We start from the raw sequence: 13,611 nt of genomic DNA, 5'->3' as shown, positions 1-13,611 counted from the left end.
TTGTTTTGTTTGTTGTCTATGTATTTATCTGTACCTCTGTATATGAACTTGTGTGCAATAAAGAAAGTGGAGGAAAAAATCACAAGTGACAGAGGCCACTTTGTATGTTGATAGGCATTATTATTGTTATTTTGAGTCTCTTACATTTAAAACAAATAGTAAATACATATCAGTAGTTAAATTTAACCGGAGATGTTTGTCACAAAATGATTCTAATTATTTTCATTTTATTTTTATGGTTATTATCATTGTGTATATTACCTTCTGTTCTAGCTAATACCTCTCTCTGGTTTGAGTGATAGTTTGTAAAATCGCATAACTATTTATTCAGTTAGATCATTATTATTGTAAAACAATAAGAATAAAACTGATAATGTGTCATCTCACTGCAGATTTTTTGTAAAAAGGAAAACATTTGTGTTTTAGTTTAAGGTGTTTGCGGGACTGTTTTCCTTTCTACTGTTTTTACTTTCAAAGTGTAAATAAGAACACCATGTTCTGGCTGAATAGTTTACAGGGGTGAAGATGAGAAATGTAAGTTACAGATCATTAAAAAAAAAACTTTCCCAACTGTTGTAAGAGCATGTGTTTACTCTTGATCAATCATTCACTGTGGTTAGTTGGTCAAGACTGCAGGGGTAGAAGTCACAACACAACGGCTGTTTTGTGATGTGGCATTTTAATCTAAAGGACTAGCTACTCATTATGGAGATATTTCTAAAGTTACTGCTAACTTTATACACACTGCATCTGTCTGTCTATTTTAGCCCAGTTGTGAATGCATCCAGGAGGCCATGGACAGCTGCTTATAACAGGTGCTGTATTCTTCGCTTCAATATCTATAACATGTGCTTAAATATGTCTTGATAGCATTGTTCCTCATATATACCATGGATATTAGAAACATAACTGAGATGATCATTGTGTTTTGGGGGTTTCAGTGGGGCTGGGACAAGGAGGTCCAGAGCTGTAAACAGGCCGATACCCATCAACTGTAGGCTGGGGAGCTGGTCATCTTGGACTCCTTGTAACTCCTGCACAGACCAAAAGGTAATAATATTTTTCTCAAAAAATTGTATGCATAAGTAATTCTTAGGTTTTGAATGCAAGTAATGATTAGTGATATGCAAAGTTTAGATTACTTGTTCAATTCCTGGAAAAGTAAAACTAGAAAACTCTGAGTAGAAACACTGCAATTGAGACAGTTTTGTATCTTGTAGTTCAGATCAATACATAGATTAGATGATCAACAGGTCCAAAGGGAATAATGATTTCACTATATCAGTTCTTCTGCTACAATAAGGCCATTAAAATTGCACCCTGGTTTTACAGTGTTCCTGGTATTTTAGGCTTAAAAGTACTCCACTCATTTAGGATCTTTAAAATCACTTGTATATCCTACAGTTCAAATGTTAGATATTATGGAATGCAAAACTTAACATTTAATTTATGTGATTTTAACTGCACTATTACAAACATAATACCATGCTGGGCCTACTTCCTGTACTATCAAAAGAGTCATATTGGCCAAATAAAAATCAGTCTAGAGTTGCCTTTGAGCCCTATAATGAAGGTAACACTGCCTGCTAGGTCTAAATTTTCCTATCAACATTACTAATGGGTCTGAATAAGCATTCATTAATATATTTTACCACAAGGTAATGATATGTGTTTCTGCAATGAGCTATTTGTGACTGCTGGGTACTCAAATTTTGCAGGGTTGGTGGTCAAAGCAAAAACATGTGTCCAAGCATTACTACATATCTTGAATTCACAGCTAACCACGCAAGGGGGGGCTAAAGTCTTGTCACTGCTATTTGCAAAATTTAGAGGAAAAGACACCAGGCTATAAACACATTTTAGTCGTATAAATGTTGAATCATCTTTTTTTTTTCAGTGTATAGACGACACATTTTTTTGCAGCTGGGGAATGTAAGATCACTTTTTCGCTTTTTTAGCTTCAACAATGATAATGAAAATTAAAATGTAAAAAAACACACCATATGGATATATTTGTTTTGTAAAAGCCCAAGTGAGCCACTATAGAGGTGCTTAACGGCTATCAGTGGCCTCAGAGCCACGGGTTGCCCATCACTGGTATAAGGGAATAGACTGGGTGATTTCAAGTGCTAACTCATTGTTAACTCTGTCTCAGGTCCGTTTCCGATACTTGGAGAAGCCCTCACAGTTTGGCGGCACAGTATGCATTGACACACTGTGGGAAAAGTTGGCATGTCCAACAGCAACAACACAGTGTCTGGTGACAGATTACTGTGGAGAGAGCTTCACCTGCAAAGAAACAGGCAAGTCCCATCAGCGACCACTCACATTACACAGTCTCTTTCACATGAAGGATGTTTTGTCTGTTGGTTTGTGCAGGAAATATAAATCTATTTCTGTTTATTTAGGGCGCTGCATCAGCCAGTCTCTTCGCTGTAACGGAGAGCCAGACTGTGATGATTTTTCTGATGAAGATGACTGTGAACACTTCAACCAGAGAGACGACAAGTGTTCAAAGCTAATGCCGATTCCTGGTGCTGAACGTGGCACTCAGGGGTAAATATCGCTAGGATTTTTGTGATGTTATTTACTAAACGTAGTTTATATCACATCTAAGGAGGTTTTAAAGTAATGCAAATGAATCACCAGGTCCATTGTAAAAAAAACAAAAACAAAAAACAAACCAATAAGCACATACATCATCAACTCATTAAAAATCATGATTCTTTGTCCAACAGATTGCTTTGAAACACTGGAAATATACACAAATCATACCATTACTTCTTTTGCTTGACAATTAATCTTAATTAATTTTTCTTAATAATTACTAATTGAATTGAAATTTGAATTCTACTTTGCCCAGCTTCAACATCTTGACTGGAGACCTTGTGGATCATGTACTTGACCCGAGGTACTTTGGAGGAAAGTGTGAATATGTCTATAACGGTGAATGGAGGAAATTTATTTATGATGCGTTCTGCGAGAACCTGCACTACAATGACGATGAGAAGAACTACAGGAAACCTTACAACTACCATACCTACCAGTTTGTGGTAAAGCTATGATTGATCTCTACGCTAAATAAATGACCCGTTTGAATAAAGACATTTTGACATAACGTTTAACCTGTTACAGGCTGAAGCTACGTCAGAGGGCTCTCAAGAATACTATGAAGATGTGGTGAGCCTGCTGAATGCGAGGAAAACTATGCATTCTTCCAATGGCGGCGTCTCCGTTGGGATCTATTATGTTGAAGTGGGACTGAGTGGAAGCAGAGAATCTGACTTTCTCAAGAACTTAACGCAGCATAAAAATCAGGTACGATCTCCTGATCCAAGGGTCAACGTGTGTCACATGACAAGTGAAGTGCAATCAGTTGAGGTGGGAATTTGTCGGGTTTTTAAAAAGATTCTGGGAAATATGTGTTTTGTTTTGCGATCTATTGAATCAGTGTGTTTGTTTTAAACAGTTACGTTGGTTGTTCTACTATTTGTCATCTCCATTTCTTGAGGTGGTAACTGCCAAGAACTGACATTGACACGCTTTGGTAACTGGTGATAGCTAGCGGGGAAAATGAAAGTGTTATTCTCCTGCTGTTTTGGTTGTGCAATGATTGACACACTTCCTTTGTGATGTAAATCTAGCCATCACCTGGTAGCCGACAGAGCCGCACAGTGAAAGTGAGGCTAGTAGGAAACCGGTCTAAATGCAGACGATTTCATTGTTCTATAGCCATTAAATGGTGCTGTTAACATTTACACCATATTGGTAAGTTACAGTGAAAAACTGCTATTTCCGCTTAAAACAGTTCTAAGTGTCAATGCCAAAAGAAAGGACAGTATTTAGGGTATAAATAAGTTAGTTTCATTTTACTTTATTCATTTTACTTAAAAATTACAAAACTTTTTTCATTGTTAGTATTATTACTATTTCCACCTCCAAAAAAAAAAAAGAAAAAGAAAAATTGCCTATAAAATCTTTCCCTTTGTTTTCAGGACCTTGGGTTCATTAGGCTTTGGTCCAAGGTGCAAACTGCCCACTTCAAGATGAGAAGTAATAATCTGATGCTTCATGAAGATTTCTACATTTCACTCATGGAGCTACCAGAGCAGTATGACTTTGGGACGTACTCCCGCTTCTTCAGCACATTTGGCACCCACTACGTCACAGAGGGAACGATGGGGGGAACCCTCGAATATGTCGTGGTTGTCAACAAAACAGCTATGGCAGAATCAAGTACTGTGGGCTTTTGCAGTTTGTTAATCACTGTCATCCTAGAGAAAATACAATGCAAACTACCCTTAGTTTCATTCTCTTGTCTCACTTTCACAGAGCTGGAGGGTAAACAAGCTGGAAGATGCTTTGGAGCCTCTATCGGTTTAAGCTATCCCTCCGCCGACGCTATATCAACAGATCTAAAAGTGGGTGTGAATCCATGCAATAAAAAAGGATCATTTAATCAAGGTGAGACATCAAATCATTACAGAGTTTTGAATTTGAGCTCATCATTTCTTTATTTGTAACTATATCTCATTTCCATTCTCAGAGCTCGTATTACAAATGTTATTCCTCTTTCCTTTTGAAATGTAGCCAAAGACTCTGATTCAGCTGTCATTGAGGATATTGTTACTTTGGTGAAGGGGGGAGTCACAGTCAGCAGCAGTGGCGTGTTGGCTATCAGAAACCCGAACACCTACAGAAACTGGGGAGCATCCCTCAAATACAACCCAACACTCATCGAATACGAGGTGACTTAACACAATTGGACATTTTATGCTCTTAAACAAAAGAACACCACAAAAAAAATTACATTTGAATTTATTCATTTATGACCTCACACTGTTTTGGTGCCTTTTATGGTGTGGTCATCTGCTTTTTATTACATTTTCTCCTCTCCCTGTCTCTGTCCTTCCTCCCTTATGACCCAGATCATGCCAATTTATGAGCTAGTGCGCCTCAGCACAGCTGCTGACCATGTCGGCACAAGGCTTGCCAACTTGCAGAGGGGTTGGGAAGAATATCTGCAGCAGTTTGACTCCTGTCGCTGCGCCCCCTGCAGGCACAACGGCATCCCTGTCCTCACAGGTACCTCCTGTAACTGCATCTGTAAGTTGGGCTACCATGGGGAGGCCTGTGAAGAGACTCTTAGAAGAGGTGAGACTTTTATCACAATTAAAAACAGTTGAGGTAAACACATTCAAATCAATCTTTAAATAAAGGAATAGTTTTATATTTTGGGCTAAACATTTTTTTTGCATTCTTGCTGTGAGTTACAAGAGAAGTTCAATAACGCTCTTACATCAGGCCTTTGCACATGAAGCTAGAGACAGGACATGGTTAGCTTAGCTGAGCATAAAGAGTAGATCCCTTTTCTCTGTGCACAAAAAGTGCACCAACATGTGCTAAGATCTGACTTTTGTATTTAATGGGAAAGGCAGCAGCCGCAGATATTTATTGGCTCCAGCTCTGATCTGCGCTGCCACAAAATAGTGTCCATCTATTTTGCAAAGCAGAAAAATTTGATGTTAACAACAATTTGAGGTAGATGACTGACGACCAATGACTGATATTTTGTTGGTTTTAAGTTGTGTTGTAAAATATCCAAAATACAATGTCTGCCAAATGTCACATGCAAATATCATCTTGATTTAAACCGACATTTAGTCGGAAGATATGGAGAATAAAACACAGCGTTCGCAAAACATCATGCTAGCCTCCACACAGCATGAAATTCTAATGTTGTGTGTGGACATTTAAGAGGATGCCACGCCGGTGTCATTTCAACCAAAGTATTAAACCTGTCTGATGTAAGAGTCCAACATCTCTCTGATGTCATAGTGGCATCTGATGCCGGCTGGGTGGTCTGAGTCGAACAGTACAAATCTCTGCTTTCAAACAAAAGCATTTTTTTTTCCTGATTGTTAAACTCGTACTATAACCAAGAAGGTAAAATTGACAAGCTTCTTTGTGAAGCAAGTATGATGTCTTTCAGGCAACCAGCAGAGGCTCCATGAAGTCACTATGCCTGCTGTTTTAAACAAATTTAACAGATAATGTGTTAGTCAGAGCCAGGAGAGCTGTCGTCGTGCAAAGCTATGCTAACTGTGTAGATTAGTGTAAGATTAGTGTAAGATTTCTCATGCGTGTGCAGCAGTGTTTTCTTGTGCAGATTAATAGGAACTATCTCCCATCAGAGGATGTGATGGAGTAATAACTGTGCAGACACCTCTTGTTTCAAAACAGATATCTTTTTCTCTGTCTATATCTCAAACCCCTTTGATTTTCCTTGACAGATGCAAAGACAGATGGCTCATGGTCTTGTTGGGGGACCTGGTCATCGTGTGCATCGGGGAGAAAGACTCGGACAAGAACCTGTGATAATCCTGCACCTGATGGGGGCGGAGCAACCTGCCTAGGCTCCTCCTCTCAGACTCAGCACTGTTAAAGTCACTCGGGTTTCAGGGTTATAATGCTGAGCATAATATGTGTGCTTTCATGAATAAAAGCTGCTCTTCCACAATAATTTTATTTGTCTGAACTCTCAAAGAGAAAACAAATTGTTTGCCTTTATCAGGACACACAATATGATGTAGTTTATATCAAGTAGCAATAAAATATTTTGATGTGAAGACTTTACTTTGTGTGTGTGTGTGTGTGTGTGTGTGTGTGTGTGTGTGTGTTTCTCTCTGAACCTTATCAAAGTACAAGAGTCAAAGTGCTTTAGATGCTTTGTATGAGATTGCCTTGAATATGAAGATTAAATTTTGGTCAGTGCTTAAATGCTACGATACTGCAGTTGCACAGAGGAGAAGACATATTCAGAAACACTCAATTTAATATTTTTTATATTATATCAATTGAGGATATTGCATTGAGGTCAGGTCTGTTTCTGTTAAAATATGATACATTATGTAGCACCAAGAAGTCAAAAGAGAAACACACCACAGACTGAGCTATTTTTAAATGAGGATTTTACTTATAAATCTTTATGTCAGGGCTATTGAGACAATTTTAAAAACAATCGGTGGACTCTTGCTGCAGTCCTCTGCATGCCAGGCCTCCATCGCTGGGTGCTGGATTGTTACACTGTCGACTCCTCGTCTTTTTTCCTCCACTGCAGGATGACCACGCACCCCAGCAGCTCCAGCTGCCATCGGTGGCTATATCTGTCAGAAGGGGCCACATCATATCTCATATCATTGTTTCTGTATTTCAGTAGGTTTTATCACAAATAAATAAAATAATGCTGCTTGCAGTGTTTTGTGTTTTGGATCTTGAAAGCTAACCTTTTCGTCTATTTGTGATCTCACAGCCTTGTCCAGAGTATCCAGTCGGACACACACAGTCACACCTGGTCCCTGTTGAGAGACATTGAGATATGTCCTTCACACTCATCATCACTTATATCATTAGCACCACTGTAAACATCATCAGAGTCCCTTTCTGCACTATTATTTTGTGTTTGTGAACATAAACTCTAAAAATGACAGTCAATGTTTCTTTAAGTATAACTAAAAATTAAAGGGAAAGTTCAGCTTTTTTAAGTCAGGAAGTTTGAGATATTCATCTATAGCCAGTGTGTTATTACCTACAGTAGATGTGAGAAAATGAAATCCCATTTCTGTGGGATTTAATTTTCCCAAACCAATTACAGCAAACAACGTATCCGACTGAATCTAATGCATTTTTAAGTCCACACTGTAGCCATGCCAACATACTGATTTTATGAAGGATTTTAAGAGTGGTTCAGAGTGAAGTAAAACAAACTATGATACAACAGCAGCGTCTACTTTGTCTGGAGTGTTTGCCATTGTTGTTATTAGTCCACAGTGGTTCCAATGCACTGCCCAACAACCGCCTGAAAACAGCATCAGTCCCCATCGCATCCCTCATTGGTCATTTTTTAAATTTTAACCATGAAACAGCTTTCATGTCACGATGCCAGACAAATCAGTCAGCTCAAATACAGTGGAGCGTTTGGATTCGAAGGTCTGGGCTGGGGCAGTAGCAAAATGTATTTTAGCCAACTAAAAAAATCAACATCAGTTTAAAAGTATATATTTAGAACATTTTTATCACGTTACCTTGACGCAGACAGCCTGTTCTTTTGGAGAAGCAGTTCAGTGTCCATCTATGCTCTCATCAAAACTACCAGACTCCATTAATAAAAACAGTAATTTTAGTTTGCCAAATATGGTAAATGTTGGTCTAAGGCTGTCTCGATCAGTTAGTTAGTTGGTATTATGGTGTGACTTAAGTGTATCCAAATGTATCCTTTCAAAACACCAAAGTCAAAAAATAAACGTATTGAGGCATGATAAAACAGCAGCTCTATGCTCAGTGATGTTAAATTGCTGTCTTTCTTCATGAAGTCTGGCTTTGAAGAGAGCGATAAAAGGGCTGCGGTTTCCATCCGGAAATTGCTGGTAAAGTGATGGAAATATTCTGAATATAGAGAACGCCAAAACTGATGCTGATGATTTAGATGGCTAAAATGTGTTTTGCTGCGGCCCCCCAACACAACAGTACATCACTTAGCCTCCATGTCCGATTTCTGCCTGCCTCCCCAAACTGAGGCAGTGTAACACACTGACTATAGATGCGTACCTCATAAAATCCCACCTAAAAAAATCCAAACTATCCCTTTAAGCTTTGGCACAAACTGTGAGTGAAAACAAAACACAGATTGGGAAATAATTAATGCAGTGAGCTTTCAGTCAATAACTGATGGAAATAGGACCATAAAATTTGTCATAAACACCCTAAAATAATATACCCTGCAGTACCTCTCAAAACAGCCTTTCCATTGTTTTTACAGGGCGCACATCGACATGGACTATTCTCCTCCAGGTACTCTGACAGCGCTCTCTTCAGGTTTCTCTTCAGGGTGGCATCATGGAAGAAGTCCCTGGAGGTCACCAGCTCATACAGCGGCCGTGTCTAATGAGAAACAAATGTTATTATTGAACTATCTTCATACCGTTCAAATTCAGTTCTCCTGGATTTATTAATAGAGCCAACTGGAAAGCCCCACAAGTGCTGAAACTTGACCCAGCTTATTCGTATTTGGCTCAGTTGCTATTTGGCATCTTTTGCTGTTTGTTCTCCAACTCGCTGTTGATCAGCCTAGCTGTACTTTGCCTGTTTGTAACTGTGCCAATGCTGTAACCACCACTGACCAACTCTTTTGTAAATGTCTCTGCGTCAATTAGCCAGGTCAGACTCCTTGTAGATGGTTTAATTACAGCGGGAAATTGGTTTGGTGAAACATTAAAGAAGAAGAAAAAAATGTCTTAATTGTACAATAGTTTGTGGGAGACAGGAAACACAGAGATAAGAGAGAATAACGAATGGGATAATAGCATGTAATATGAATGAAAACAAACAGCCAAGGTAAGTTAGAAAAAGAGCTTGAGGCAAAACTTGTTTGAGACAGAAAAACTCACTGTTTGGCGAATGAAGTCAGGGTTAAAACGCACGCTTTCACCCCACAGCCCCATCAGCTGCGGGGTCGGAAGCTTTTTAGACACCAAAGCAGTGATGGATTCACTACTTCCACCCCTGACAATTGCAAAAAAGTCCTCCACCATGCTGCCGTGCTCAGTGTCCTCTGGAAAGAGACAGAATTACTTCAGACTTTTACCATCAGTTCTTGTTGTTTGATGTATAACAGAAAACATTCTGCAGGGCGTTTGGTTAAAACCTCACCTCCCATCTCATTCAGCAGGCCATTACAGGATCCACCGTGAACACCAGCAGACACATAAACGCCGAAAATGTTGGCCCCGACCTTGAGGCCTGACTGTGTACAGCGTTTGTAGTCGTCTAAAGTATAATCTAGAGGAACCAGAGGAGTCACGGAGTGGTTACTGCAACATTGTATTATCACTCAGGAAATTGGGCCATCTTTTGAATGCAATGGTTTATCTATCACCTATTTATCACTTGGTGTCAGTGTTAAGGGACAGTTCACCCAAAAAATTAAAAATGCATATTTCCCCTCTTAACTTAGGTGCTATTTATCAGGCTAAATTGTTTTGGTGTGAGGCATCGAGTGTTGGAGATCAGCCATAGAGATGTCTGCCTTCTCTCCATTATAATGGACATAGATGGCACTCAGCTTACGATGCTCAAAGCGCAAAAAAAAAAAAAAACATTCGAAAAACTCAACAGCAATGTCTCTTTCCAGAAATCATGACTTGAATACTAAAGATAATCCATATACCTTATTTTGAACAGTTTTTTCCACCAAACTACAGCCACCGACCGCATTACTGTGGAGAAGGAAGCATGCATCTACTGCTAGCTCACCTAACACCACTGACCTAGCTAACATTACAGCTCAGCCGAGAAGGACGCCATTAATGTTTACATCTTGTGCTCCCACGAGCACAAACCTCTCGTCCATGAGTCGATGCACGCTTCCTGTGCACGCTACGTTTTTTTTGTACTTTGAGCACCACTAGTCGAGTGCCATCTAGTTCCATTACATTAGACACTGGAAATGACACCCTGTATGTTTTTCTTCACTGTTTGTTTCAAAACAATTAAACGTGTTTGAACATCAGACGCAGTGGAGTGGCCATCATGGATTTGACCTTTATTGTTTCTCAGAGGTAAAGCTTCCCTGCACATCTGAAAATAAACATTATAGCATGCACTGATTGTGTTAGAAATGCCATGCTTCTCCATTAAAATGCAGAATCGTTGCGGCTAAATATGTATTATTGATTTTGGGGCAAGCTGTCCCTTTAAGGATGATACTATAGATGATGTCACTGCTATTGCCAAACCACAGTATCAGATCATTATAAGTATCTTTATGCATTCTTGCAACAGGCGGAGAAATTAAACCAAATGTGTATTACCTGAGACCCCTGTGACTCCAGTTCAGCAGCCGCTAATATTTATTGTATTATATTTACCTGTTTTTGCGAGCTTCTCCTTGTTGAGGATGATGGTGTGCTCAAAGTCTCCTCCAAGGGCAGCCTCTGTGATGTAGTGTGTGCCGTAGTCCCTATAGATCTGTCTGTATTCCCCGTAAACGTAGGTCTGTGGCAAGGAGCGCAGGCGCTGCAGGAACTCAGGGTGCAGCATCAAATCATCTGACTTCAGCATGTACTGGGCCAACTCCAGTTCAGCTTTGGCCCTCACAAAGCTGTTAGTCTGAGGGGTGAATCAGCAGGAGGCAGGTGATGAATAGTTTACTGCTTTCAGGTTTTTTAATGACTTGTAGGCTATAAATCGTGAATCTGTTAGGTTGTGCAGAGGTCAGGAGAAAAGAAATCTCACCTTGCCTGATGCACGGCGAATCTTCTTTTCTGCTCTGGTGTATTTGGAATTCTTATGGTTGAAGCCAAATTCAACTATCCCCGGAATGGCGAAGCCAAAGGAAACAACGGTTTGGGACATGCGCTCATTTATGGTGTGCTCCCTGTAGTTAGAGTATGACTCAAAAGACTCCATGGTGAAATCATATGAGCCTTTTGTCTGTAAATACACAAGGAGAAAATTTTACTTTTAAGTGTCTCATAGGCAGGATCGTATTACAGCATAGTGGTCAAGACCACCTAAACCGAGACCAAGATCAGAGTGTATCCAGACAGAGACAAGACCAAGACTGGATCATTATGAGTCCCACGCTGCATGACACACTTAGGATGAAATATGGAACATTCAGGTCATAAATAGCACTCCTCAAACTGATCTGAAAGATTCTCATTTCCATAAAAACACCCACATAAAACAAATGAACATTCCTCATTCATTCACCTCTTTTATTGCAGAGTGTATATGTGTGTGTGTGTGTGTGTGTGTGTTTGTGTGTGTGTGTGTGTGTGTGTGTGTGTGAGTGTGTGTCTGTGTGTAAGTGTATCACGAGAAATGCTTTGTTGATAAAATAATTAAAAGGCATTAAAGAGGTGAATTTTATATTGTCCTACGGGAATTTTCTTTTGTTTTCTACGACAAACAAATACAAACAAACACTGAGAAGCTTAAACAAACGTAACCATCTGTATTCAACACTCTGGTCTTGAAATAAAATCCCAAGTCGTCTTTATCCCACACTGAGAGAAGTAAAAAATGCAGTCAAGTCTGAGACAAGACAGAGACCTTTGAAAAGTGGAGCAGAGACTAATCTTGCTTACTACAACAATGCAATATTACTTAAAAAAATACTGACAGCTATGTTTAGAATATGGGATAATAGATAAAAGACAAACCATTAATATTACTGGTTGAAAACATAAGCAAAAAAATGGCACCACTTAACTAATAGCCTTATTCATATGAACAAATCATTTGCTAATTCTCCACAGAGCAATTGTAAACAAATAACCCTTTAAAACCCAAGCAAATTGGCTTTATTTCTTCAAAAACATGGGAAGAGGGCAATGAGACACTTAACAAGAAAAGGGCCCAAAAAATAGCAAGAAATTAGTAAAAAGGAATATCATCCAAAAATAAGCAACAAAAAAAGGAAATTAAAAGTAAGAAAAAATGAACAAAAATGGCCTCAAAAGCGTTAAAAATAATAATATATGTACATATTTTTGTAACAAAATTTTGAACATACAGTATAATTATAAGAACTATGAACAATTTTTTTGATAATATCTAATAATCCCACTCCGCTAATTCGCTCAAAGGTCATGTCCTTTTCACCTGACACTGTTTTTTTTGGTTTTTGGTTGGGTTTTTTTGCAATTTGTGGAACATCTCTTGCCAAGTTCTCATTGCCTGTTCCTGAAAAGTGTGTGAATGAAGCACAGGAAAACAGCTGTCAGTGCAGGTGTTAAAGGGTTAATAAGACCAACGTTTAGTTTGCCAGGTTGGCTGGTGTTTTGCCTCTATATATAGTAATAATTAAGTTTTAAATGTTGGTAATCTGTTAATAAAGTCACTGATTGATACATTTTAATACAGGTCCTCTGCAGCCCTTTTCCAGAAGTAATATGGTCCAATCGGTCAAAGGGATTTTCCACAGTTTCGCAACCTAAAAAATGTTGTTCTTAATGGTTCATAGCTGATTTATAAAGTAATTGAATATGTAATTGACTTATTAATAGTTAATAAAGACAGTAGTTATACCTTTTTTCGACTTCTGAAAAAGTATGACGGATCAGGTAGTGATACCAAAAAAACTACAATCTTGTTCATCAACTCATCTGTCAATATAGAAAAGTGTAATTAGCAGCCGGTATCACCTGCACTGTGTACTGTTGCAGGTTATAAGGCTTCCTGAATCTGACATCCTGGATGTAGTGAGGCAAGCAGCTGCCAGCGTAGTATCTGTTATCAAGCACCACTCCCCCCAGGTTACTGTTCAAAATGTTGATCCTGAAAGAAGAGCAGCAGCATTGACAGTGAGCAGATTGATTTGAGGAGAGCAACATGTTTACGAATCCAAGTCCTCGAAAATATCTGGGACTCACACTGCAGACTAATGGGAATGTGACTCACCCTTTGGCAAGGTTTTCAATTCCCCAATACTCTTCAGCTTCCTCCCTGCAGGGCTTGGAAACCTTCTTACAGCCGGCTTCATCTGACATGTCCCCACAGTCATCCTCCCCGCTACACTGCAGAGTCCTGGGAATACAGCGACCTGAG

The 13,611-nt window shown here is 39.1% G+C and overlaps 2 protein-coding genes across 2 annotated transcripts in view; one reads left to right on the top strand and one right to left on the bottom strand.

Annotated features, from left to right (window-relative positions):
- The first annotated feature begins 614 nt into the window (after nt 1-614).
- c8a (complement component 8, alpha polypeptide) lies at nt 615-6,636 on the top strand. The gene is made up of 11 exons (XM_042497084.1): nt 615-815; nt 942-1,050; nt 2,156-2,303; nt 2,409-2,556; nt 2,864-3,053; nt 3,136-3,318; nt 3,996-4,236; nt 4,333-4,464; nt 4,591-4,748; nt 4,929-5,154; nt 6,294-6,636. Exons 1-11 carry the CDS (start codon nt 706-708, stop codon nt 6,443-6,445), a joined length of 1,797 nt encoding a protein of 598 aa, XP_042353018.1. The 5' UTR covers nt 615-705; the 3' UTR covers nt 6,446-6,636.
- Nucleotides 6,637-6,954: 318 nt separating this feature from the next.
- LOC121951284 (complement component C8 beta chain-like) overlaps nt 6,955-13,611 on the bottom strand; it is a 51,849-nt gene continuing 45,192 nt past the window's right edge. The window contains exons 17-25 of the mRNA XM_042497550.1: nt 13,465-13,606; nt 13,209-13,341; nt 11,293-11,490; nt 10,926-11,166; nt 9,709-9,837; nt 9,447-9,610; nt 8,787-8,940; nt 7,287-7,358; nt 6,955-7,166 (exon numbers count right to left, since the gene is read on the bottom strand). Of these exons, the coding sequence (XP_042353484.1) occupies nt 7,012-7,166; nt 7,287-7,358; nt 8,787-8,940; nt 9,447-9,610; nt 9,709-9,837; nt 10,926-11,166; nt 11,293-11,490; nt 13,209-13,341; nt 13,465-13,606 (1,388 nt within the window). The 3' untranslated portion in view covers nt 6,955-7,011. The remainder of the gene's footprint in view (nt 7,167-7,286; nt 7,359-8,786; nt 8,941-9,446; nt 9,611-9,708; nt 9,838-10,925; nt 11,167-11,292; nt 11,491-13,208; nt 13,342-13,464; nt 13,607-13,611) is intronic.

Source organism: Plectropomus leopardus, chromosome 12 (assembly GCF_008729295.1).
Source record: "Plectropomus leopardus isolate mb chromosome 12, YSFRI_Pleo_2.0, whole genome shotgun sequence".
Classification (NCBI taxonomy): domain Eukaryota; kingdom Metazoa; phylum Chordata; class Actinopteri; order Perciformes; family Serranidae; genus Plectropomus; species Plectropomus leopardus.
Note: the sequence above shows the minus strand (reverse complement) of the source record. Positions and strands in the feature narration are given on the sequence as shown.

Bases quoted from the DNA above. Each gene is read 5' to 3' on its own strand.
- c8a (XM_042497084.1), top strand. From the start codon at position 706: ATGGAGATATTTCTAAAGTTACTGCTAACTTTATACACACTGCATCTG. The intron at 3,054-3,135 runs GTAAAGCTATGA...AACCTGTTACAG, and splicing joins ACCATACCTACCAGTTTGTG to GCTGAAGCTACGTCAGAGGG. The intron at 4,465-4,590 runs GTGAGACATCAA...TTTGAAATGTAG, and splicing joins AAAAGGATCATTTAATCAAG to CCAAAGACTCTGATTCAGCT.